This window comes from Salvelinus namaycush, chromosome 10 (assembly GCF_016432855.1).
Source record: "Salvelinus namaycush isolate Seneca chromosome 10, SaNama_1.0, whole genome shotgun sequence".
NCBI lineage: Eukaryota > Metazoa > Chordata > Actinopteri > Salmoniformes > Salmonidae > Salvelinus > Salvelinus namaycush.
Genome location: NC_052316.1, coordinates 6,178,642 through 6,205,178, shown reverse-complemented (window position 1 = coordinate 6,205,178; position 26,537 = coordinate 6,178,642). Strand labels below are relative to the sequence as shown.

The following is a 26,537-nucleotide window of genomic DNA, read 5'->3' as shown; positions in this document are numbered from 1 at the left end:
TCTGTGCTTGACAAGATTGTATTATATGAAGAATCAAACCCCCAACATAATAAAGAATAAAGATTACATCCCTTACAAAAAGGTTTTGAAACTGGAGTAAAAGTGCCGTAACTGCAGTTGACTGTGGTATTTTGGATGCAGTAATTGCAGTTGAACTGCAGTTATACTGCACTCTAACTGCAGTTACAATGCAAAATTACTGCAGTAAAAAAACCTGTTGCTTTGGATGTAGTATTTGCAACATACTGTAGTTATACTGCACTCTAACTGCAGTCTTTTTTCGTAATGGATGCGATACTATTTCAGTTCTTTATTGATTCTTCTTTTGTTACATTTTATATTCATTTTAACTTCATTTTCACACAACCAATCCTTTGAACATCTCCAAATGTGTATCTCCAGCAAGATACTGCATTAATTGTAATGTTGGCAACATCTCTACTGTATACAGTACTTTGTCTGCTTGGCCTTCAATACAAATTATGATACAAAAGGTCATTGCATCCATGTTTTATGACAGTGGGTAAAGATGAGTATCCATCTATCCTCTTAACCAAAAGAAGATTGTTTCCCAGAACGGTAGTAGCACAGGACAGTGCTGCTGTTGTTGAGGGGCTTCAGAAGGGTCTGTTTCTGGAGCGTGTGTTGATAAGTCCAAGAACAGAGAAGGCACTTGCTGCAGCCGTCACCAAACTGATAGCTCCAATGGCCCGTGTGGCCTGTGGACGTGGGAAAAACACAATTGTAACTTGAATACAATAACATCTAATATAGTATCATGAAATTATAAGTGTATGGTGGTGGAAAGGGAGACAACATGGTGGCTTATACCACAATATATAGATTTCAAGTAGTGATGAGGGCTAGAATGGCATTTTATACATCAGAAAAAAAGAGAGAGTAATGCCAAATATCCAAATTGTCACCTAGGCACTTATGCATGTAAATCTGAGAGGATTATATAAGTATGTGAAATATAGTGGAAACTCTACCTGCCCTGTAAGAAGGTATAATGCCGGTAAAATATTATCAAATCATGATTGTACACTGAAACCTATGGAGAGTGGCTGGGTATCGATTTGGGATTGGGCATCAGCGAAGACACTGAGAGAGAGAATACAGAGCATACACAGGAAGATAGAGACAGGAAGAGTGCGAGAAAGAGAGAGAGAAGGATTGAGAGAGACCTGCTCAGATACCCCCTCCCCGTAGCGCAGCAAGGTGACAAAGTGCTCGCAGTTACTGCCCAACAAGTCATAAGACACCTCCTGGCCAATGAGGTCTTGAGATCGCTGAATGATGTCATCGACGGGCAATGGAGTGCGGTCGTCGTCGTATTTGTTGTTGACCCGGTACGAGTCGTCTCCAACCACTTCCTTTAGAAGCTGCATTCGGACCACTGCCTTCCGACTGAACACTGACTTCACACTGGAGATGGCTGCAGCCTGACTCTCATCTACAGGAGGGATACAATATTAAATGGGTGTGAAAGGATAGCATTATTATGGTTATTGAGTGGGTTGGAATTCATTCAAACTTGCATGGATAAATGTGGATTTGAGTGAATCCCACCCTGTCACAATGCTGAATACATTCACAAAGGGGTGTTGACATGTTATACGTGTGTTTTTTTTTAACTCAAATGTTTTGAGCAAGTTAGTGCATTTGAAAGCGTTCACATTCTGTAAGATCAAATACGATACATAAAACACCAATACGACACACATACAACATATCCTAACTCAAGCTTGGATTTGCCCTCATGTCCATACTGCTTTCACTGACCAACAGGTGTCAAGTTGATGATATAACCATCTCCCAGGTACAGAGCCCAGTGCTGATAGGCCGGTCTGAAGATCTCAATGAGGTCACCAGGCTGGGGGGTCCCAGGGGGGTCAAGAGGGTTGGGGTCATTAGAGGCCATCTATAGGGAAAGGAAGTGATGTCAGAAGATTTACACACATGATCAACAATGTAGGATATTGCCTCCATTTACAATCAACATACTATTATTTAGTATCGAAAACCGCTCAAATGGTTTACAAACCACAACCTCTCTCCACATGTGTAAGGGGCTAAGGTCACCGCTGCTAATTTAACCATCAAACTCTCTCCTATCACTATGGGTTCAATGAAGTTCAATGAGGAGAGTAACCCCTTTCTCCCTGAATACAATATTCATGTACTCTGAGGTCACAAAGACGTATATTTATTTTATTTTATTTCACCTTTATTTAATCAGGTAGGCCAGTTGAAAACAACGACACAGAGTTACACATGGGATAAACAAACGTACAGTCAACAACACAATAGAAAAATCTGTATACAGTGTGTGCAAATGAAGTAAGGAGGTAAAGCAATAAATAGCAATAAATAGGCCAATAGTGAAGTAATTACAATTTTTAAAAATTACACTGGAGTGATATATGTGCAGATGAGGATGTGCAAGTAGAAATACTGGTATGCAAAAGAGCAGAAAAACAAATATGGGGATGAGGTAGGTAGTTGGTTGGATGAGCTATTTACAGATGGGCTGTGTACAGCTGCAGCGATCGGTAAGCTGCTCTGACAGCTGACGCTTAAAGTTAGTGAGGGAGATATGTCTCCAACTTCAGTGATTTTTGCAATTCGTTCCAGTCATTGGCAGCAGAGAACTGGAAGGAAAGGCGGCCAAAGGAGGTGTTGGCTTTGGGGGTGACCAGTGAAATATACCTGCTCTAGCACGTGCTACGAGTGGGTGCTGCTATGGTAACCAGTGAGCTGAGATAAGGCGGTGCTATACCTAGCAAAGACTTATAGATGACCTGGAGCCAATGGGTTTGGCGACGAATATGTAGCGAGGACCAGCCAACGAGAGCATGCAGGTCACAGTGATGGGTAGTATATGGGGCTTTGGTGACAAAACGGATGGCATTGTGAGAGACTGCATCCAATTTGCTGAGTAGAGTGTTGGAGGCTATTTTGTAAATGACATCGCCGAAGTCAAGGATCGATAGGATAGTCAGTTTTACGAGGGTATGTTTGGCAGCATGAGTGAAGGTGTCAGGATTTGGCCAGGATTATTCCGGTTTTGGTCACTAGATGCCCCCATTGGGCTTTTTTGACCCTTTTGTTTTCCCTTATTTCCAGTTATTATTTTCACCTGTGCCTCGTTTCCCTTGTATGTATTTAAACCCTTAGTTTTCCTCAGTTCTTTGCTCTGTGTTTGAATGTTAGCACCCAGCCATGCTGATTCTCTTGAGGTACTCTGTTTTTGTTCTCATTTATTTTCTTTGATTTTTCTTTTGAGGTTTTTTCCCTGCTGTGCTTACCACTTTTGTGGATATACCTTGTGACTTGGAGGATATACCTTTTTTCTCTTGGAATTACTTTTGACGTTGTGGATTTATATTTTTTGCCTGAAGTACTTTCCTTTTTACTTTATTAAAACACCGTCTCAAGTACTGCTGTGTCTGCCTCATCTTCTGGGTTCTGCCGACTATTAGTGGCTCAGTTTGATAAGTGACTGTTTCTCTCACCGGAGACCTGAGTTCGTAACCGGGTCCTGACAGAAGGAGGCTTTGTTGTGAAATAGGAAGCCGATTCTAGATTTAACTTTGGATTGGAGATGCTTAATGTGAGTCTGGAAGGAGACTTTAGTCTAGCCAGACACCTAGGTGTTTATAGTTGTCCACCTATTCTAAATTAGAACCATCCAGAGTAGTGATGCTAGGCGGGCGGGTGCGGGTAGCGATCGGTTGAAGAGCATGCATTTCATGCAGTTGCTGCGAGGGGTGCAGAGCTGTTGTCCGGGGTTGGGGTAGCCAGGTGGAAAGCATGGCCAGCCGTAGAGAAATGCTTCTTGAAATTCTCGATTATTGTGGATTTATCAATGGTGACAGTGTTTCCTTGTCTCAGTGCAGTTGGCGGCTGGGAGGAGGTACTCTTATTCTCCATGGTTTTTACAGTGTCCCAAAACCTTTTGGAATTAGTGCTGCAGGATGCAAATTTCTGTTAGGAAAGCAAAGGCTAGCTTTTTCAAACTGACTGTGTGTATTGGTTCCTGACTTCCCTGAAAAGTTGCATATTGCAGGGACTATTTGATACTAGTGCAGTATGCCACAGGGTGTTTTTGTGCTGGTCAAGGGCAGTCAAGTCTGGAGTGAACCAAGGGCTATATCTGTCCTTAGTTCTACATTTTTTGAAAGGGGCATGCTTATTTAAGATGTTGAGGAAAGCACTTTTAAAGCACAACCAAGCATCCTCTACCGATGGGATGAGGTCAATATCCTTCCAGGATACCCGGGCCAGGTTGATTAGAAAGGCCTGCTCGCTGAAGTGTTTTAGGGAGCGTTTGACAGTGAATAGGGGTGGTCGTTTGACCGCGGACCCATAACAGACGCAGGCAATGATCGCTGAGATCCTGGTTGAAGACAACAGAGGTGTATTTAGAGGGAAAGTTGGTCAGAATGATATCTATGAGCGTGCCCATGTTTACGGATTTGGGGTTGTACCTGGTAGGTTCTTTGATAATTGTGTGAGATTGAGGGCATCTAGCTTAGATTGTAGGATGGCCGGGGTGTTAAGCATATCCCAATTTAGGTTACCTAGCAGTACAAACTCTGAAGATAGATGGGGGGCGATCAATTCACATATGGTGTCCAGGACACAGCTGGGAGCTGATGGGGATCTATAACAAGCGGCAACAGTGAGGGACTTATTTCTGGCGAGATGGATCTTTAAAAGTAGTAGCTCGAACTGTTTGGGCATAGACCTGGATAGTATGACAGATCTATGCAGGCTATCTCTACAGTAGATTGCATTTCCGCCCCCTTTAGCAGTTCTGTCTTGACGGAAAATGTTGTATTTGGGGATGGAAATTTCAGATTTTTTGGTGGCCTTCCTAAGCCAGGATGCAGACACAGTTAGGACATCAGGGTTGGCGGAGTGTGCTAAAGCAGTGAATAAAGCAAACTTAGGGAGGAGGCTTCTGAGGTTAACATGCATGAACCCAAGGCTTTTACGGTTGCAGAAGTCCGCAAATGAGAGCACCTGGGGACACACAGGGCCTGGGTTAACCTCTATATCACCAGAGGACCATGTACACTGACAAAAGTTATACCCTAAAGCACATCAGTGTCTGTGACTACTGCTACTGGTTTAAGTTTAAAATAAACTTAACCATCGGTGAGTGCACATGTATTTACTTATTTTAATGAATCACAAATAGTTTTCTAATTTCTAGACTTTGTGTTGAGAATGGCAGTTGCACACTCTACAGACAGATAATTTAAACTAAGTCAGTCCTCAAGGGAATTAGTTAGACATTTAATAATAAAAATAATAACAATAATAATTGTATTTAAAGAAAATTAAATCCTAATAGCAAAATGTTCCCATCCATATAAGGGTCTATCTCCCAACATGCCCCATATACAGTAGCTAAGATGAAGGTCAACAGTGTCATAGACATACAGTAGATATAGGCCTATACATATTAATCATGCCAAAGACAATTGAGGTGAAAATAAGAAACTTTCGCACACAAAACGTTACTCACAGTAGAGGTTGCACTTTTTCTATCCATCCCACATCATGCTTCCACAAATTCTGAAAGAAGAAACATGGATGAAACCATGTCACCCCCCATCACCATCTGTTTGAGAGTAGACCCTATAGTTCAGTGTTTCCCAACCCTGGTCCTCGAGTACCACAAACAGTACACATTTGTATTGTAACAATGGACAAGCACACCTGATTCAACTTGTCACAATAATCATCAAGCCCTCAATGAGCTGAATGAGGTGTGTTTTGTCCAGGGCTATAATAAACACGTGTACTGTTGGAGGTACTCAAGGTTGGGAAACACTGCTATAGTTATCCTTCTGCTATTGACTGCATTCCTACTATGCATATCTGTGCCATACCCGAATGGTATTTTCGTAACAACTATTCTCTGAAAAATATGTTCAATCAATAAAAAAGGAAAGGAGAGAGACGATAAAATGTACTTGAATTTTGATGTTTCTTTGTGGTAATATTCTTCGATCATGGTAGGTGATCTAATTTCACAGAGAGAGAGAGAGAGAGAGAAAGTGCTGGAGAACAGGGTACAATGTAGTGGGTAAGGTCACACTCATACACACAGAGACAATACACACAAGCTCTTGTGCCACGCACAGTCACAATAGCACCTACATAATAGAGAAACTGACAGAAAAATTGTTTGTCACCACTGAAAATAATCAGACTTTGACATTGGAAAAAAAACATATATAAATGGTTAGGAAGCATTTATAATGAGTGTCAAAGTCATAGTTCAAGAACATATATGTGAGGGCATTGTAAAACTAGAGACAATATAGTCCAATACATGTAAAGGGAAGATAAAATGTCCATTCATTTGTATTCTGCCACACAGTATCTCTGAGTACACCTGACATGTGATGAAATCTATATCATCCTGGGAGAGCTATGTGTGTGTATCAATGTTATCATTAATTCATAAGTCTGAAGCTATGTGGTGGAACATTAAACCATGTTTAGTAATGTTATTTACAAAATGATCACATAAATATTTGTGTACTTCAAATTAAATTATACTTGACATAATTCAATGTAGGTCCTATAGCCTAAATGTGTGTTACTTTATTATAACTTCAGAATACTATTCAACTGTATACAAAAACAAAGAAGTAATACTTACTCGAACACGAACACCTTTTTCTTCCTCTCCATTTTAGTGCTCCATGATTTATAGCCGCACGTTTTGAAAGTCAGATGAGCAAAATAATTCAATCCAAGTCCTTGTGATGGTCGGTTATCTGAGAGAAAATCTAACTTATTCGGATTAGAGTCCCTCTGATTGCTTGGTGAAAATTGAAGCGCTGCTTGAGGTCCTGGAGGTAGGTAGTGTTTCATGTGCATACGTCGTGGTATGGTATCAACTTTGACAGATGATGACAGCCGCCGGGTTACTGCCACAGTTCACTGATGCTAGAAGGCTGTCCCTTCCATAGCAGCACTGACAGTGTTCATTCATGGTGTATCAATAAAGAATGCTTTGATATTATGTAGTTAGATGACTGACCATTCCTGCAACAAATTATCATCACTGGCATGGAAATTATGCACATAAGTCTTGAATATTTTTTTATGTTATGAATTATAATGAGGTCTGTTTTGAATAAGCTGTAATATAATTCCAATAGACCATTTTCTTAAATGATACATTCATTTTTTCCCAGGAGGGCAGTATCTAGCCTACCTGTCTGTATTTATTTTATTTAGGCTATTTCATGTAGTCAGTGGTATTGGGCAAAACTTGTTATGGTAGGCTACTAAATGACAGATGCAATGTTACCCGTGGGCATTTTAATTTTATTTTTGATTTATCCTTTATTTAACTAGGCAAGTCAGTTAAGAACAAATTCTTATTTACAATGACAGCCTAGTGTGTTAACTGCCTGGTTCAGTGGCAGAACAACATATTTTAACCTTGTCAGCTCGGGGATTCGATCTAGCAACCTTTCGGTTACTAGCTCTAACCACTAGGCTACCTGCCACCCTGAATGCCTGCTAGCTAGCATTTACAGTATTCCAGATAGTAACTCATATCCCACGTAAGGTCTTATTCGGGATAATCTGTTAACATGCAACTTTGATATCCTGCTCATGAGTATATCTGTAACCATGAATAAACAGGATATTCCTAAATTGAATAGTAACTGAAATCTGGACACTGACTGTAGGCCTATAACCTCTCACATGTAGCGTAATATTAACTTCTGCAGAATTATGCATTTCTTGCAGTAAAATGATATAATTTTGTCTCTGGAACAGCAGTGGAGAAATAGAATTGATTTCTTTCAGCATCTCTTGAGAAAATGCAAAGCCTGTGTAATGCGTTATCTTTGACACTGTATGCAAGCAGACAGTATTTCAACCACAAGCAAGATGGCGCCGACAGATGGTCGCCTCGCTTCTAGTCCTTAGGAAACTATGCATTTTCTTTTAAATTTTATGTATTATTTCTTACATTGTTAGCCCAGAACATCTTAAGTGTTATTTCATACAGCCGGGAAGAACTATTGGATATCAGAGCGACGTCAACTTACCAACATTACAACCAGGAATACAACTTTCCCGAAGTGGATACTTTGTTCGCACCACCACCCAGGACATTGGATCTAATCCCAGAGGCCGACCCAAAACAATATCGCCGCAGAAGAGGTAGACGTAGCGGCCTCCTGGTCAGACTTCAAAGGCGTGCACACCACCCACCACTTCCGAGTATATTACTCACCAATGTCCAGTCTCTAGACAAGGTAGACGAAATTAGGGCAAGGGTTTCTTTCCAGAGAGACATCAAAGATTATAACATTCTCTGTTTCACGGAAACATGGCTCTCTCAGGATATGTTGTCGGAGTCTGTACAGCCACCGGGATTCTTCATGCGTCGCGCCAACAGAAATAAACATCTCTCTGGGAAGAAGAAGGGCGGCGCTGTATGCTTCATGATTAACGACTCAACAACATACAGGAACTGAAGTCCTTTTGTTTACCTCACCTAGAATTCCTTACAATCAAATGCTGACCGTATTATCTCCAAAAATAATTCTCGTCTGTGATTGTCACAGCCGTGTATATCCCCCCTCAAACCAATACCACGACGGCCCTTAAGGAACTTCACTGGACTCTATGCAATCTGGAAACCATATATCCGGAGGCTTCATTTATTGTAGCTGGGGATTTTAACAAAGCAAATTTGAGAGCAAAGCTACCTAAATTCTACCAGCATATTGATTGTAGCACTCATGCGGGTAATACACTGGATCACTGCAACTCTAACTTCCGCAATGCATACAAGGCCCTCCCCCACCCTCCCTTCAGCAAATCCAACCACGACTCCATTTTGCTACTACCGTCCTATAGGCAGAAACTCTAACAGGATGTTCCCATGACAACAACTATTCAACGCTGTTCTGACCAATCGGAATCCAGGTTTCAAGATTGTTTTGATCACGCAGACTGGGAAATGTTCCGGCAACCTCAGAGAATAACATCGATTTATACGCTGATTCAGTGAGTGAGTTCATAAAGAAGCACATTGGAGATGTTGTACCCAATGTGACTATTACAACCTACCCTAACCAGAAACTGTGTATAGATGGCGACATTCGCGCAAATCTGAAAGCGCGAACCACCGCATTTAACCATGGAAAGATGGACTGGGAATATGGCAGAGTATAATGATAATGTAGTTATTCCCTCCGCAATGCAATCAAACAAGCAAAATGTCGGTATAGGAACAAAGTGGAGTCGCAGTTCAACGGCTCAGACACGAGACGTATGAGGCAGGGTCTACAGGCAATCACGGACTACAAAAAGAAAACCAGCCACGTCACGGACACCGTTTTGCTTCCAGACAAACTAAACACCTTCTTTGCCCGCTTTGAGGATAATACAGTGCCCCCAACGTGGCCCGCTACTAAGGACTGCGGGTCCCCCCTCTCCTTCTCCGTGGCCGACGTGAGTAAGACATTTAAACGTGTTAACCCAAGCAAGGCTGCCGGCCCAGACAGCATCCCTAGCCGCATCCTCAGAGCATGCGCAGACCAGCTGGCTGGGTCTCAACCCCAACCTGTGCAATTACTGGTTACTGGACAAATACTTTCCTCTAGGCTCAGATTAAAGATATGACAGATAGCAGTGGCTATAGAGTCAGCTACCATCCTCAGTAGCTTTCCATCTAAGTTGTCAATGCCAGGAGTTTTGTCATTATTGATCGATAACAATCATTTTCCACCCACACTAACTTTACAGAATTCAAACTTACAATGCTTTTCTTTCATTATTTGTTTTTTTATGCATGAATACGATGGCTCACTGTTCGTTGTTGGCATTTTCTACCTAAGTTTGCCCACTTTGCCAATTAAGTAATCTTATGGTTTTGTGATGAATACTCCATCTCATTCGATGAAAATTGGAGTTGAATTTGTCTTTCTGCCCATGATTTCATTTGAAGTACTCAACTTTTCCCCATCATTCTTTATATCATTGATCTTGGCTTCATAATACAGTTTCTTCTTCTTTTTGTTGAGTTCAGTCACATTTGCAGCCAGACTTATTAGCTACTCCTTTTGCCCCATCTCTTTCAACCATACAGTTTCTCAGTTCCTCATCAATCCATGGAGCCTTAACAGTTCTAACAGTCAGTTTCTTAACAGGTGCATATTTATCAATAATTGGAAGAAGCAAATTAATAAATTCATCAAGTGCAGCGTCTGGATGCTCCTCATTAATCACATCAGACCAACAAATATTTTTAACATCATCCACAATGTCACAGCAAAATATGTTGTATGCTCTCTTATACACTATTTTAGGCCCAGCTGTTGGAACTTTGGCTTTCCTGGATATAGCCACTATATTGTGATCACTGCATCCAATGGGTACGGATACAGCTTTAGAACAAAGTTCTACAGTATTAGTAAAAATGTGATCAATACTGTAACGGCTTTCATATTCGTCCTCCTCCTCGGACGAGGAGAGGCGAGACGGATCGGACCAATACGCGGAGTGGTTAGTGTTCATAATGATTTAATATAACAAAACTGAACACTGAATTACAAAACAAATAAACGAAGTGCAGAAACCTATACAGTACCGTGTGGTGAAAAACACAAACACGGAAACAAACACCCACAAAACACACGTGAAACCCAGTCTGCCTAAGTATGATTCTCAATCAGGGACAACGATTGACAGCTGCCTCTGATTGAGAATCATACCAGGCCGAACACAAAAATCCCAACATAGAAAATCAACCATAGACAAACCCACCCAACTCACGCCCTGACCAACTAAAATAAATACAAGACAAAGGAAAACAGGTCAGGAACGTGACAAATACATGTGGATGATCTTGTTCCTGTAGTGTTTGTAAACACCCTGGTAGGTTGATTAATAACCTAAACCAGATTACAGGCACAGCTTGATGAAAACCAGTCAAGATTCAGGTCCCCAAGAAAGTAGACCTCTCTGTTCTTCTCAGGATGCTCTCGATGGTGCAGCTGTAGAACCTATATGAATGTTATCTGATGTTAGCAAGTTATTGATTTCATGAACCTTATTTCTAATGCTACATATATTAATATAGCTATTTTCCGCCCTTTCCTGGGTAGTTTATCAGAGATAGACATACTGAAAAGAGCAAAGAGAAAAATATATACAGTACCTATCAGGTATGAAGGTAAGACCCAGATGCAGACAACGTCAAATTAACAATGGTTTAATAATCCAACTGGGGCAAGCAATACACAGGTCATGGCAGGCAGGGGTCAGTAAACCAGAGGTGGGGCAACAGTACCGGACGGCAGGCAGGCTCAGGGTAGGCAGAGGTCGATAATCCAGAGGTGGGGCAAAGGTACAGGTCGGCAGGCAGGGTCAGGGGCAGCCAGAGTGGTCAGACAGGCGGGCTCAGAGTCAAGACAGGCAAGGGTCCAAACCAGAAGGGTAAGAAAAAGAGAGACTGGGAAAAGCAGGAGCTGAGACACAAAAACGCTGGTTGACTTGACAAACAAGACAAACTGGCAACAGACAAACAGAGAACACAGGTATAAATACACAGGGGATAATGGGGAAGACGGGCGACACCTGGAGGGGGGTGGAGACAATCACAAAGACAGGTGAAACAGATCATGGTGTGACAGTACCATCTGATGCAGCACTTCATCACTCTCCATCTTGGTCAAATAACCCTTACACAGCCTGGAGGTGTGTTTGGTCTTTGTCCTGTTGAAAAACAAATGATAGTATATTAAGCGCAAACCAGATAGGGTGGTATATCACTGCAGAATGCTGTCGTAGCCATGCTGGTTAAGTGTGCCTTGAATTCTAAATAAATCACTGACAGTGTCATCAGCAAAGCACCCCCACACCATCACAACTCCTCCTCCATGCTCCACGGTGGGAACCATACATGCGGAGATCATCCGTTCACCTACACTGTGTCTCACAAAGACACGGCGGTTGGAACCAAAAATCTCACATTTGTACTCATCAGACCAAAGGACAGATTTCCACTGGTCTAATGTCCATTGCTCATGTTTTTGGCCCAAGCAAGGCTCTTCTTTTCTCTCTCACTTAGATGTCTGGAAGTAGCTAGCAAGTTAGCTTTGGTGCTTGACTGCTGTTGTTAATACATTCGGATCAACCCTTAAAGAGATGGGTGGGGCTAAAGCTTAAGAGGGTGTGAACAATGTTGAATGGGTGTAGACAAAGAAGGGATTTGCAATAGTCCAACACTTAAAGAGTTGGGTGGGGCCTTTTGCACAACGTAGTAAATCCCACTTCCCACTTCTGCTCAACTTCCTATCCGAAACATAGCTTCCTCTGCCGATCGCATCCTGTCAACCTGATTGTAGCCATACTAGCCTCAAAGTCGCTCATTTTTATCATTACCTCAGTATATTAATATAATCATATTTCTATAGCGTTATTTTTATCATTCCTGTTGAAAATTGTGTTTATCCATTCAGTTAGTGATTTTTGTAATTCGATTATTGTGTTCTGTGTCTTTTGTTTGTCTCTTTAGCGAGCAAACGTTAGCTACCAGTACCTAGCTAACGTTAGTGCTAACGTTAACATTATTAGTTGGTTCGGCATCTTTATTAAACGTTAGGAAATGAAGAAGAGCAACGTCAAGTTTATGAGGCGAGAGGTCTGCTCCATGAAATATTGCTCCGTTCCGTTGTGTACCTCCTCAGCGAAATACTACTCGTTGAGTTTTCACTCATTTCCCAGTGATAATGAGCTAAGAGCAAAATGGATCATCAACATTCACAGGGAAAACTTCACCGTCACAAGTCACTCCAACGTCTACCACACGGTAGACACTTTTTACCACATGATTTCATTGAACCTTCTAGTGGGCTTCAACGTCTGAAAAAGGGAGCAGTACCTTTGCTATTCCAGTGGAATAACTACCATATCCAAGCAAGAGCAAGTGTTTTCGGAAAGAAGGGAGAGACCAAGGACTGGATGTGTAGAGGACAACCATGTTGAAGATGGAGAGAATGAAAAGATGGATAACTACCATGACCACGACTACTGTGCAGTGCCTGGGCCCACTGCAGTTGACCTGATTTCGATTGTGAGGGAAGAAATGCAGTAAGAGATTGAGGACCTACGGAACAAAGTAGAGGAGTTGACTGCGAGAAGTCGTTTTGGGCTGCAGCGATTTGTGGGATCAGATGCACAGATACAGGTAAACCTAGCCCTGCTTAGTATTGTTACATCATTAACTTTACACTATTTGCTTTCTGGAACCACTTTCTCTAGCTACCAGCATTTCTGTCTTAGATTTATGATACTACATTTAATGTTACACTAAATAAATCCTATCAATGTTTTTTCCATTGTAGATTTGCCTCATATGACCATCCGATGGGCTTTTGGTCTCTCATCGAACCGTCAACTGCCAATATTGTCCGTGTCACACGAGCAAGGAGAGCCAAGCTGAGGAATGAGGAGGTGACACTTCCATGTACAGTTGAAGTCGGAAGTTTACATACACCTTAGCCAAATACATTTAAACTCAGTTTTTCACAATACCTGACATTTAATCCTCGTAAAAATTCCCTGTCTTAGGTCAGTTAGGATCACCACTTTATTTTACGAATGTGAATGATTTATTTCAGCTTTTATTTCTTTCATCACATTCTCAGTCGGTCAGAAGTTTACATACACTCAATTAGTATTTAGTAGCATTGCCTTTAAATTGCTTAACTTGGGTCAAATGTTTCTGGTAGCCTTCCACAAGCTTCCCACAATAAATTTGGTGGATTTTGGCCCATTCCTCCTGACAGAGCTGGTGTAACGGAGTCAGGTTTGTAGGCCTCCTTGCTCGCACACGCTTTTTCAGTTCTGCCCACAAATTTTCAATAGGATTGAGGTCAGGGCTTTGTGATGGCCACTCCAATACCTTGACTTTGTTGTCCTTAAGCCATTTTGCCACAATTTTGGTAGTATGCTCTGGGTCATTGTCCATTTGGAAGACCCATTTGCGACCAATCTTTAACTTCCTGACTGATGTCTTGAGATGTTGCTTCAATATATCCACATAATAATCCCCCCCCCCTGCAGTCCCTCCTGCAGCAAAGCACCCCCACAACATGATGCTGCCACCCCCATGCTTCAAGGTTGGGATGGTGTTCTTCGGCTTGCAAGCATCCCCTTTTCCCCTCCAAACATAATGATGGTCATTATGGCCAAACAGTTCTATTTTTGTTTCATCAGACCAGAGGACATTTCTCCAAAAAGTACGATCTTTGTCCCCATGTGCAGTTGCAAACCGTAGTCTGGCTTTTCTATGGCGGTTTTGGAGCAGTGGCTTCTTCCTTGCTGAGCGACCTTTCAGGTTATGTCGATATAGGACTCGTTTTACTGAGGATATAGATACTTTTGTACCTGTTTCCTCCAGCATCTTCACAAGGTCCTTTGCTGTTGTTCTGGGATTGATTTGCACTTTTTGCACCAAAGTACGTTCATCTCTAGGAGACAGAACGTGTCTTCTTCCTGAGCGGTATAACGGCTGCGTGGTCCCATGGTGTTTATACTTGTGTACTACTGTTTGTACAGATGAACGTGGTACCTTCAGGTGTTTGGAAATTGCCCCCATGAATGAACTAGACTTGTGGAGGTCTACAAATTGTTTCTCTGAGGTCTTGGCTGATTTCTTTAGATTTTCCCATGATGTCAAGCAAAGAGGCACTGAGTTTGAAGGTAGGCCTTGAAATACATCCACAGGTACACCTTCAATTGACTCAAATGATGTCAATTAGCTTATTAGAAGCTTCTAAAGCCATGACATTTTCTTCTGGAATTTTCCAAGCTGTTTAAAGGCACAGTCAACTTAGTGTATGTAAACTTCTGACCCACTGGAAATGTGATACAGTGAATTATAAATTAAATAATCTGTCTGTAAACAGTTGTTGGAAAAATGACTTGTGTCATGCACAAATTAGATGTCCTAACCGACTTGCCAAAACTATAGTTTGTTAACAAGAAATGTGTGGACTGGTTGAAAAACGAGTTTTAATGACTCCAACCTAAGTGTATGTAAACTTCCGACTTCAACTGTAAGTAGTACCAGTCACCCATCTCTCTGATTAGTGAGAACACCACTGGGTCTCTATGTATTTTCTCGACCAGAATGTCCACATGCGCACAGACAACAAAGTCACACCACTCCAACCCAGTGATGTAGAGCTGACCTTGAACTTGCCAGTAGTAGGCATGCTGCCTCTTCAGGGAAGGTTCACTGTTATGCATGTGAACGTACTTGCAATCCACAAAACCCTTTACTTTCGGGTTCTTAATTTCAACTAGGCCAAAAGGTGTTTGCTTGAGAGGGTCGTAGACCAGACCATCAGGAGAAGAGGTAAGCCAAGGGACGTCAGGATGTATGATGAGGCCACAGGGTGAGAAGTTGACATTCTGCATCTTGCAGTATTCACTGGCTGCTTCCATCTCCAACTTCAGTCCCCTCTTCATGTCAGCTGTTGGTGCTGTACCTTTGAGGATCCTTTCAGCTAGATTGCCTGCAGATGTCAGCCCTCTCACATGGCAAGCCTCTCGGGAACCGTGACTCGGTCAGTCTTGGTTTCCGGAGCACCTGCCAGTCGGAGACAGCACTCTGTTCTCTAGTAGTTTCCTCTATTTTATGGGCTGTTGCGAAACGCACCTGAAGAGGCTATGTGAAGTTGGTCTCCTTCACTGAGCACAAATGTGCAGCCTTGAAAGTTGCTCTCCAGTCTGTAGCCATCTTGGGGCAGTGAAGGAAATGGTGGCGTCTCCTTATGGTGAACGATTGTGTGATTGGAGTGATTGTGATTGGAGGCTGCTGGTAAGACAGGAGGCTCCCCACCTGTACCTTTCCAAAGTGGGAGTCGAATAAAAGCTTTTCAGCAGACATCCCCATGCTGCAGATCAATGGCTTGGATAGAGGGTCAAAGTACTTGTATGCCTCTGCTATCTGGAGAACTGAGAGGTCAAGGAGCGGTCCAAGGGCGCTGTAGAGTGTGCTTCTGCAAAGCAAAGCAGCCGCTGTGGTTAGCCAATCTAAACATGTACTTGAAACAATACTTGAAATAATTTTATATAGTCAAAGTGTAATAGGACATGACCAGCTAATACTTACTATACTGGCTATTAGGGAATAATCACCTTATCCCTCCTTCAGCCATGCTCTTTTTGGTGGGCTTGGTGTTGGTCATTTTGACTATGGGCCCAGGTTTCAGACCCTGTAAAACGACAGTACAAGGGCACTATTCTCAATCTAATCATGAAACGATTTAAGTTTTCATTAAATAATTTCTTAGCAGAATGATGTGATTATAACCATATGATGTTGATATGTGGTATAGCTATTAAAACATACCATAGTCCTTGGTTTATGCCACTGCTGCACGGCCTCTGTGCAGCTGTGCACAGGTGGGACGACTGGTGTTGGAATCTGGGAAGAGTGTGCAGACTGGAATAGTAATGCAACTGTGTGGTTGCATAATGCAGTGCCAACAACACATGAACAGTGATGTTGTGTCATTGTTACTGGCTCAGAGGGCTTCAGTACAACCTATGTGGGGTTATAAAAATCAAATGATTAGACTATAAAATCACTCAACATGTGTCACGACCAGCAAACAGAAGTGACTGGCGCAACATGCAACAGCCACTAAATTCATTACAGCAATATGGGTTTAAACTTGTCTATTACGGTGTCACGTTCCTGACCTGTTTTCCCTTGTTTTTGTATTTGTTTAGTATGGTCAGGGCGTGAGTTGGGGTGGGCATTCTATGTTGTGTGTCTAGTTTGTCTGTTTCTGTGTTCAGCCTAATATGGTTCTCAATCAGTTAATGGGGAAATTGGAGGAGAGAGTTATGAGGGAGGTGCTGGTTTGGTGCATGAGGCACGACATCCGCCCGACTGAACGTGTCGGGGAGTTGATGTCACCGGGAACAGCTCTCCATACTCGTCCTGAGGTGCGTGCTAGCCGTCTGGTTAAGACTGTGCCAGCCTCACGCACCAGGCCTCCTGTGCGCCTCTCTAGCCCTGCACGTCCTCTCCCAGCCGTGCTTCCAGTGGAGAGAGAGGGCGTCGTACCGGGCAGGCACCGTGTTATGCGGTGGAGCGCACGGTGTCCCCGGTGTGTGTGCTTAGCCCGGTGCGCAACATCTCAGCTCCCCACATCTGCCGGGCTAGGGTGAAGATCCAGCCAGGGCGGATGGTGCCAGCCCTGCTCTCAAGACCTCCAGTGCGCCTTCACGGTCCGGTCTGTCCAGTACCACCAGTTCCGGCACCACGCACCAAGCCTCCTGTGCGTCTCCAGAGTCCTGTACGCACTATTCGTTCTCACCGCACTCGCCCTGAGGTGCGTGCCCTCAGCCCGGTACCACCAGTTCCGGTACCACGCACCAGGCCAATAGTGCGCCTCGAGATTCCAGTGTGCCCTGTTCCTGCTCCCCGCACTAGCCTTGAGGTGCGTGTCTCCAGTCCGGTACCACCAGTTCCGGCACCACGCACCAGGCCTACTGTGCGCCTCAGCAGGTCAGAGTCGGTCGTCTGCCCAGCGCCGTCTGAGCCATCCGTCTGCCCAGCGCCATCTGAGCCATCCGTCTGCCCAGCGCCATCTGAGCCATCCGTCTGCCCAGCGCCATCTGAGCCATCCGTCTGCCCAGCCCCATCTGAGCCATCCGTCTGCCCAGCGCCATCTGAGCCATCCGTCTGCCCAGCGCCATCTGAGCCATCCGTCTGCCCAGCGCCATCTGAGCCATCCGTCTGTCTCGAGCCATTAGAGCCGCCCGTTTGTCCCGAGCCGTCAGAGCCGTTCGTCAGTCAGGAGCAGCTAGAGCCGTCCGTCAGTCAGGAGCTGCCAGAGCCGCCAGCCAGTCAGGAGCTGCCGGAGCCGCCAGCCAGTCAGGAGCTGCCGGAGCCGCCAGCCAGTCATGAGCCGCCCTCCGGTCATGAGCCGCCCTCCAGTCATGAGCTGCCCTCCAGTCATGAGCTGCCCTCCAGTCATGAGCTGCCCTCCAGTCATGAGCTGCCTTCCAGTCATGAGCTGCCTTCCAGTCATGAGCTGCCCTTCAGTCATGAGCTGCCCTTCAGTCATGAGCTGCCTTCCAGTCATGAGCTGCCTTCCAGTCATGAGCTGCCTTCCAGTCATGAGCTGCCCTTCAGTCATGAGCTGCCCTCCAGTCATGAGCTGTCCTCCAGTCATGAGCTGTCCCTCAGCCCGGAGCTGCCATTAGTCCGGAGCTGCCCTTCAGTCCAGAGCTGCCCCTCTGTCCGGAGCTGCCCTTCAGTCCGGAGTTGCCCCTCTGTCCTGAGCTACCTCTCTGTCCTGAGCTACCTCTCTGTCCTGAGCTACCTCTCTGTCCTGAGCTACCTCTCTGTCCTGAGCTACCTCTCTGTCCTGAGTTATCTCCTCTATTTAGGAGGGACCTTTGGGAAGGTTCCTAGACCAGGGTCGGGGGCAGGGTCGCCACTCAAAGGACGCTAAGGAGGGGGACAAAGACAATGGTGGAGTGGTGTCCTCGTCCTGCGCCGGAGCCGCCACCGCGGACAGATGCCCACCCAGACCCTCCCCTTGAGTTTTAGGGGTGCGCCCGGAGTTCGCACCTTGAGGGGGGGGGTTCTGTCACGTTCCTGACCTGTTTTCCCTTGTTTTTGTATTTGTTTAGTATGGTCAGGGCGTGAGTTGGGGTGGGCATTCTATGTTGTGTGTCTAGTTTGTCTGTTTCTGTGTTCAGCCTAATATGGTTCTCAATCAGAGGCAGCTGTCAATCGTTGTCCCTGATTGAGAATCATATATAGGTGGCTTGTTTTGTGTTGGGGATTGTGGGTGGTTGTTTCCTGTCTCTGTGTTTGTGTTCTGCACCAGATAGGACTGTCTCGGTTTTCACGTTTGTTGTTTTGTATTGTTGTAAGTGTTCACAGTTCGTTAAATTAAACATGTTGAACACTAACTGCGCTGCATTTTGGTCCTCTCCTTCATCCCAGGAAGAAAGCCGTTACATACGGGTAGAACAATTTAAATTGTTTACATTTAATCTAATGCGCCCAACATAGCAGAGCTTACAGAAACAGCAAGGAAGACGACTGAACAATTACTACACTAAGAATGGTTTCATAGACATGGGTTAAGCCTAGTCCTAGACTAAGCAATGCATTTTAATGCAGATCTCCATTGACAGGAACTTCTTAGTCTAGGACTAGGCAACTGACATGTAGTGTGTCACAAACAGCTGACTTTTCACCCTACACTCAAACTGTGTGGTTTCTCATTTTTCCTCATGGACCTGTAGCAGCAAGCCCTTATGCTGACCTCTCCTGTCACTTTGTCCTTGTTCGAAACTGTTTTGAATAAAAAATTAATGAGCAATCATAATGTTAGCTAGCTACTGTAAAAGGCATATCTTAAACTGCGTTACAGCTTTGAGTAAACGTCCTTGTCTGGTCTGGTAGGCAACTTGGCTACACTTACCTTCATAGTTGAAAAGGTAACTGGAAACATAAAGTTTGAATTATTTTTCCAACTTGGAGGTCGGTGCTTTGCTACTTGTCTTGGCCAGACGATGTACATCCGTTACTGTTATCTTTGGCAGCTCTTGCAAGCACCTTGTGTAAAACAGTGCGATGGTTGGTAAGGGAGGGGGGCGTTGGCTAATTGCTAGCCACCTTACTAGTTAGCTTGTTAATAGTTAGCTAGAGACAAAATAAGACACAGAACACAATAATCGAAATACAAAAATCACTAACTGAACGGATAAACACAATTTTCAACAAGAATGATAAAAAAACAATAGAAATTTGATCATATTAATATACTGATTACCTCAGTATATTAATGATAAAACAAGTGACTTCGAGGCTAGTATGGCTACAATCAGGTTGACAGAACGCGATCGGGAGAGGAAGCTAGGTATCGGGTAGGAAGTTGAGTGGAAGTGGGCATTGCTACATTGTGCAAAAGGACTACAGTATTACCAAAACATTCAGAGGCTATTTTCTCAAAAGTGAGTTATCAACTTTCAAAGCAAAATTACCTTCGCATTGTTCCTCAACTGTAGTATATTATATACCATTTTGTAGCTCTGAGTCTCTACTTTTATCCAATGTAAAAAACACATTTTCGAATTTTGCTACATAAGACCGATTTGAGCCGGTCGGTCAAATATGGACTTGGTATGTTACCAAATAGGGCTATCTTCTGTATACCTTCTCACAACACCACTGATTGGCTCAAACGCATTAAGAAGGAAAGATATTCCACAAATCAACTTTTAACAAGGCACACCTGTTAATTGAAATGCATTCCAGGTGACTACCTCATGAAGCTGGTTGAGAGAATGCCAAGAGTGTGCAAAGCTGTCATCAAGGCAAAGGGTGTCTACTTTGAAGAATCTAAAATCATGATATATTTAGCACTTTTTTGGTTACTAGATGATTCCATATGTGTTATTTCATAGTGATGATGTCTTCACTATTATTCTACAATGTAGAACATAGTAAAAATAAAGAAAAACCCTTTAATGAGTAGGTCTGTCCAAACTTTTGACTGGTACTGTATATTTCACTGTGACCTGCTGCTGACTGTCAGGCAGTGAGGCTGGTTGTTGCTGAGTGAGTGAGCGGTGGGAGAGCCGGAGGGGTGTGTGTGTGTGTGTATGTGTGTGTGTGTGTGTGTGTGTGTGTGTGTGTGTGTGTGTGCGTGTGTGTGTTGAGAGAGCGCTACAGCTATTGGCTGAGTCACGTGAGCGAGAGGAACGGAGCAGCAGGCGTACACGTCGTGACAATTCTTTTTTTTTTTACAAGTTATATGTAGGCGGTTTAGATTTTCATTATGGAGGCATCTATTTCCAACCCTTTTTCCGTATAACATATTAATACGCTAGAACTGATGCACATCAATAAATAATGGAAACAAAGCACTGGAAAACGACTTTGGGCGCACTAGAGCGCATTACATAAATTTGCTTGGAGATAGTAGTTAAAGAAAAAGGGTAGCAAGCGAAGTGTTTATGCATTATCCGTTCTTGGGTCTCGGGGGCTGCCCCAGTGAACATTTGAAACGGAAGTTATGGAACTCCCTCGCGTCCTCAAATGATACATTTTCCTCTGTTAGCCACCAAGAAGCCTTTTCATTGATATGCCATTGTAGGCTACCATTTTCAGTGGTGGAAAAAGTACTCACCTTGAGTAAAAGTAAAGATACTTTAATAGAAAATGACTCAAGTAAAAGTGAAGGTCACCCAGTAAAATACTACTTGAGTAAAAGTCTACAAGTATTTGGTTTTAAATGTACTTAAGTATCAAAAGTAAATGGAACAGCTAATATGTACTTATAAGTAAAAGTATACACCATTTCAAATTCTGTATATTCTGCAAACCAGACAGGATAGGCAGGGGCACACTCCAACACTCAGACATAATTTACAAAAGAAGCATTTGTGTTTAGTGAGTCTGCTAGATCAGAGGCAGTAGGGAGGACCAGGGATGTTATCTTGATAAGTGTGTGAATTGGATCATTTTCCTGTCAAAATGTAATGAGTACTTTTGGGTGTCAGGGAAAATGTATGGAGTAAAAAGTACATTATTTTCTTTAGGAATGTAGTGAAGTCAAAGTAAAAGCTGGCAAAAATATAAATAGTAAAGTAAAGATACCCCAAAAAACAACTTAAGTAGTACTTTGAAGTATTTTTACCATTTTATACAATACACATGTTGAAATTACAATATCACTGTAACCTACTTGGAGCTGGCAAACCAATTTAATAACTAGCCTATAACTTCAATGTATTGTTGTAGCCTTATGATATTATGCAATTATTAATGGACATGTTTAGTTAAATGAATTGGAAGTTATCAAACCTCTATCGCAATTGCTGATCAGTTGTTAGAACACATTAAATTGACAGTAACAGTAGTCAGATTAGGCTACGGGTAAAAATGTTTTAAATAAAATAACACTGGCTGTTGTTGACGAGCATATCCATATTATTACTATTTAATTAAGTGATTTAAATTATGACCCCCATCCTCAGTAGCCTATTCCAGCAGGCTATTATGAAACACAAGCGCTTCTTACCTCGAAATTGCCTCGCTATTCATGTTGATTAAATGATTCTGTTAATTTGAACTAAGCAAGCTGCTAAATTGTTCAGTTTACATTTTGCCTGCATCTTGTCTAGGCTACTGTTGACTATCTGAAATGAGATGTGGGCCTATCAGAGGCTATAGGCTACCTGCCTATATCTAAACAAACCATGGCAAAGTTGAATTACAATCATGAACCCAGATTTTGTAGTCTTAACATCTGGCACATAATAACAGCATAATTGTTTCTTGCTCAGAGATTTCGGGATCCTTTGTCCAACTTTCATCACTCATACTCTCCTGACTGATTCATCTATAGTTATGCACATGTGCAAAGGTATCGACGTCACCGGCTTTCTAGCCATCACCGCTCCATTTTTCGTATATCCATTTGTCTTGTCTTGTTTTCATACACACCTGGTTTTCATTTCCCCAATCAATCTACTTGTATTTAACCCTCTGTTTCCCCATCATGTTTTGTGTGTAATTGTCTTCATGTCAAGTGATGTTCGTTAAGCGCTTTTACTTTATTGTTCTGTTTTTTGAGCGTGTTTGTTTTCTTGTTCTCCCGGTTTGGAACTATAATAAAGTGCGCTTTATTTAATATTACTCTGCTCTCCTGCACCTGACTTCGCCTTCATACACACCTTGACAGAATTACACACCGATTGAATGGAGTCAGCAGGATCAGGTACCCCGGTTAGAGGAGTCGAGGAGCGCATCCAGGAACATTCGGCCATGCTACATCATCTTGGTGCCATGATGGATCGCGTTGTCCAGACCATGGACCACTGGGAGAGACAGGAGGAGACAGGAGTGCCTCGACCAGCACAACTGGGGTTGTCTCCACCCGTTCCATCCGGAGGGGATTCCGGGGGGATGCGTCTCTCCCTTCCCAGGGAGTATGATGGAACGGTAGCACAGTGCCAGGGATTCTTGCTACAACTGGACCCCTACCTGGCCACTGTGCACCCAGCTCCCTCGGGAGGGGAGAGAGTGGCCGCTCTCGTCTCCTGCCTCACAGGAAGAGCGCTGCAGTGGGCAAACGCCGTTTGGAGAGAAGGAGACACGGCTCCAGACCACTTCGAGGCTTTCACCCGTCGCTTCAGCGCCGTCTTCGACCATCCACCTGAGGGCAGAGCGGCGGAGGAGAGGCTCTTCCATTTGAGGCAGGGGACGAGGAGCACCCAGGACTTCGCTCTTGAATTCCGAACCTTGGCCGCCGGAGCAGGCTGGAACGACAGAGCCCTCATCGACTACTATAGATGCAGCCTACGAGATGACGTCCGACGTGAGCTGGCCTGCAGGGATGCCATCATTACCTTTGACCAACTGGCGCAGCTGGGAATTTTATCGACAGAGCATTAGCCATTAGGTTAGGGATCGCCATTTTTCCTATAGTTAGACCCTTCCCGGTACACGCTCTAGATAGTCGACCATTAGGGTCCGGGCTAATCAGGGAGGCCACCATCTCCTTGGCCATGGTTATGCAGGGGAATCATGAGGAGAGAATCAGTCTCTTTCTCATTGACTCACCTGCATTTCCTGTGGTACTAGGTTTTCCCTGGTTGGCTCTGCATAACCCCACTATTTCCTGGCAACAGAGGGCTCTCACGGGGTGGTTGCGGGAGTGCTCAGGGAGGTGTGTAGGGGTTTCCGTTGGTGCTACTACGGTGGAAAGTCCAGATCAGGTCTCCCCCGTGCACATCCCCCCAGAATATACCGATTTGGCTCTCGCCTTCTGTAAAAAGAAGGCGACTCAATTACCACCTCATCGACGGGGGGATTGTGCGATAAATCTCCTGGCAGACGCTGCGCTTCCCAGGAGTCACGTGTATCCCCTGTCGCAAGCGGAGACGGTGGCTATGGATACATATGTCTCTGAATCCCTGCGTCGGGTACATTCGGCCCTCTACTTCACCTGCCTCCTCGAGTTTCTTTTTTGTGAAGAAGAAGGATGGAGGTTTACGCCCGTGCATTGACTATCGAGGTCTCAATCAAATCACGGTGGGGTACAGTTACCCGCTACCTTTTATCGCTACGGCGATTGAGTCAATGCATGGGGCGCGCTTCTTCACGAAACTGGATCTCAGGAGTGCTTATAACCTGGTGCGTATCCGGGAGGGAGACGAGTGGAAGACAGCGTTCAGTACCACCACAGGGCATTATGAGTACCTTGTCATGCCGTATGGGTTGAAGAATGCTCCATCAGTTTTCCAATCCTTTATAGACGAGATTTTCAGGGACCTGCACGGGCAGGGTGTAGTGGTGTATATCGATGACATTCTGATTTACTCCGCTACACGCGCCGAGCATGTGTCCTTGGTGCGCAAGGTACTTGGACGACTGTTGGAGCATGACCTGTATGCCAAGGCTGAGAAATGCCTGTTCTTTCAGCAGGCCGTCTCCTTCCTAGGGTATCGCATTTCCACATCAGGGGTGGAGATGGAGAGTGACCGCATTTCAGTTGTGCGTAATTGGCCAACTCCCACCACGGTAAAGGAGGTGCAGCGATTTTTAGGGTTTGCCAATTACTACCGGAGATTTATCCGGGGTTTTGGCCAGGTTGCTGCACCCATTACCTCATTGCTGAAGGGGGGTCCTGTAAGGTTGCAGTGGTCGGCTGAGGCGGACAGGGCGTTTGGGCAGCTAAGGGCTCTGTTTACTTCGGCTCCAGTGCTGGCCCATCCGGATCCCTCTTTGGCATTCATAGTGGAGGTGGACGCGTCTGAGGCTGGGATAGGAGCTGTGATCTCACAGTGCTCGGGCACGCCACCAAAACTCCTCCCCTGTGCTTTCTTCTCGAAGAAGCTCAGTCCAGCGGAGCGTAACTATGATGTGGGGGACCGGGAGTTGTTGGCTGTGGTTAAAGCGTTGAAAGCGTGGAGACATTGGCTTGAGGGGGCTAAACACCCTTTGCTCATCTGGACTGACCACCGCAACCTGGAATACATCCGGGCAGCGAGGAGACTGAATCCTCGTCAGACAAGGTGGGCCATGTTTTTTACTCGTTTTGTGTTTACCTTATCCTACAGACCAGGTTCCCAGAATAAGAAGGCAAACGCACTGTCCAGACTGTATGACACAGAGGAGCGGCCCATGGATCAGACTCCCATACTCCCGGCCTCCTGCCTGGTAGCGCCGGTCGTGTGGGATCTGGATGCGGACATTGAGCAGGCGCTGCGTACGGAGCCCGGTCCCCTCCAGTGTCCCGTTGGGCGTAAGTACGTTCCGTCTGCTGTCCGTGACCAGTTGATCTCTTGGGCCCACACGTCTCCCTCCTCTGGTCTTCCGGGGATCGGTCGGACGGTGCGCTGTCTGACTGGGAAGTACTGGTGGCCCACTTTGGCAAAGGACGTGGGGGTTTATGTTTCCTCCTGCTCGGTGTGTGCTCGGTGTGATCCTGGTCGTTGTGGATCGTTTTTCTAAGTCCTGTCGTCTCCTCCCTCTGCCTGGTCTCCCTACGGCCCTACAGACTGCGGAGGCCCTGTTTACACATGTCTTCCGGCACTACGGGGTGCCTGAGGATATAGTGTCGGATCGGGGTCCCCAGTTCACGTCGAGAGTTTGGAGGGCGTTCATGGAACGTCTGGGGGTCTCGATCAGCCTTACCTCAGGTTTTCACCCTGAGAGTAACGGGCAGGTAGAGAGAGTCAACCAGGATGTGGGCAGGTTTCTGCGGTCCTATTGCCAGGACCGGCCGGGGGATTGGGCAACGTTCGTGCCCTGGGCCGAGATGGCACAGAACTCGCTTCGCCACTCCTCCACTAACCTCTCCCCCTTTCAGTGTGTATTGGGGTACCAGCCGGTTCTGGCACCATGGCATCAGGGTCAGACCGATACTCCTGTGGTGGACGACTGGTTTATGCGCGCAAAGGAGACATGGGAGGCCGCTCGTGTCCATCTCCAGCGAGCCACGCGTCGTCAGAAAACCAGCGTGGACCGTCACCGCAGTGAGACCCCTGTGTTCACACCGGCGGACCGGGTCTGGCTCTCGACCCGTTACCTGCCCTGCCGGAAGCTGGGTCCGCGGTTTGTGGGGCCATTTAAAGTCCTGAGGAGGGTGAACGAGGTATGTTACAGATTACAACTTCCCTCTTATTATCGTATTAACCCCTCGTTCCATGTGTCTCTCCTCAGGCCGGTGGTGGCTGGTCCGCTCCAGGAATCTGAGGTGCGGGAGGTCCCTCCGCCCCTTTGGATATCGAGGGGGCCCCGGCGTACATCATTCGTTCCATCCTGGATTTGAGGCGTCGGGTGGGGGGCCTTCAGTACCTCGTGGAGTGGGAGGGGTACGGACCGGAGGAGAGGTGCTGGGTTCCGGTTGCAGATATTTTGGATCCTGAACTACTGCGTGAGTTTCACCGTCGCCGGACGGATTGCCCTGCGCCTCGTCCTC

General features: G+C 44.9%; 1 protein-coding gene across 1 annotated transcript; it reads right to left on the bottom strand.

Moving 5' to 3' along the window:
• Positions 1 to 617: 617 nt before the first annotated feature.
• On the bottom strand, positions 618 to 19,532 carry plaat1 (phospholipase A and acyltransferase 1). The gene is made up of 4 exons (XM_039003057.1): positions 19,527 to 19,532; positions 1,786 to 1,924; positions 1,188 to 1,456; positions 618 to 719 (listed from the first exon to the last, which is right to left on the bottom strand). The coding sequence occupies exons 1-4, from the start codon at positions 19,530 to 19,532 to the stop codon at positions 618 to 620; spliced, it is 516 nt and encodes a 171-aa protein (XP_038858985.1).
• Between the last annotated feature and the right edge of the window lie 7,005 nt (positions 19,533 to 26,537).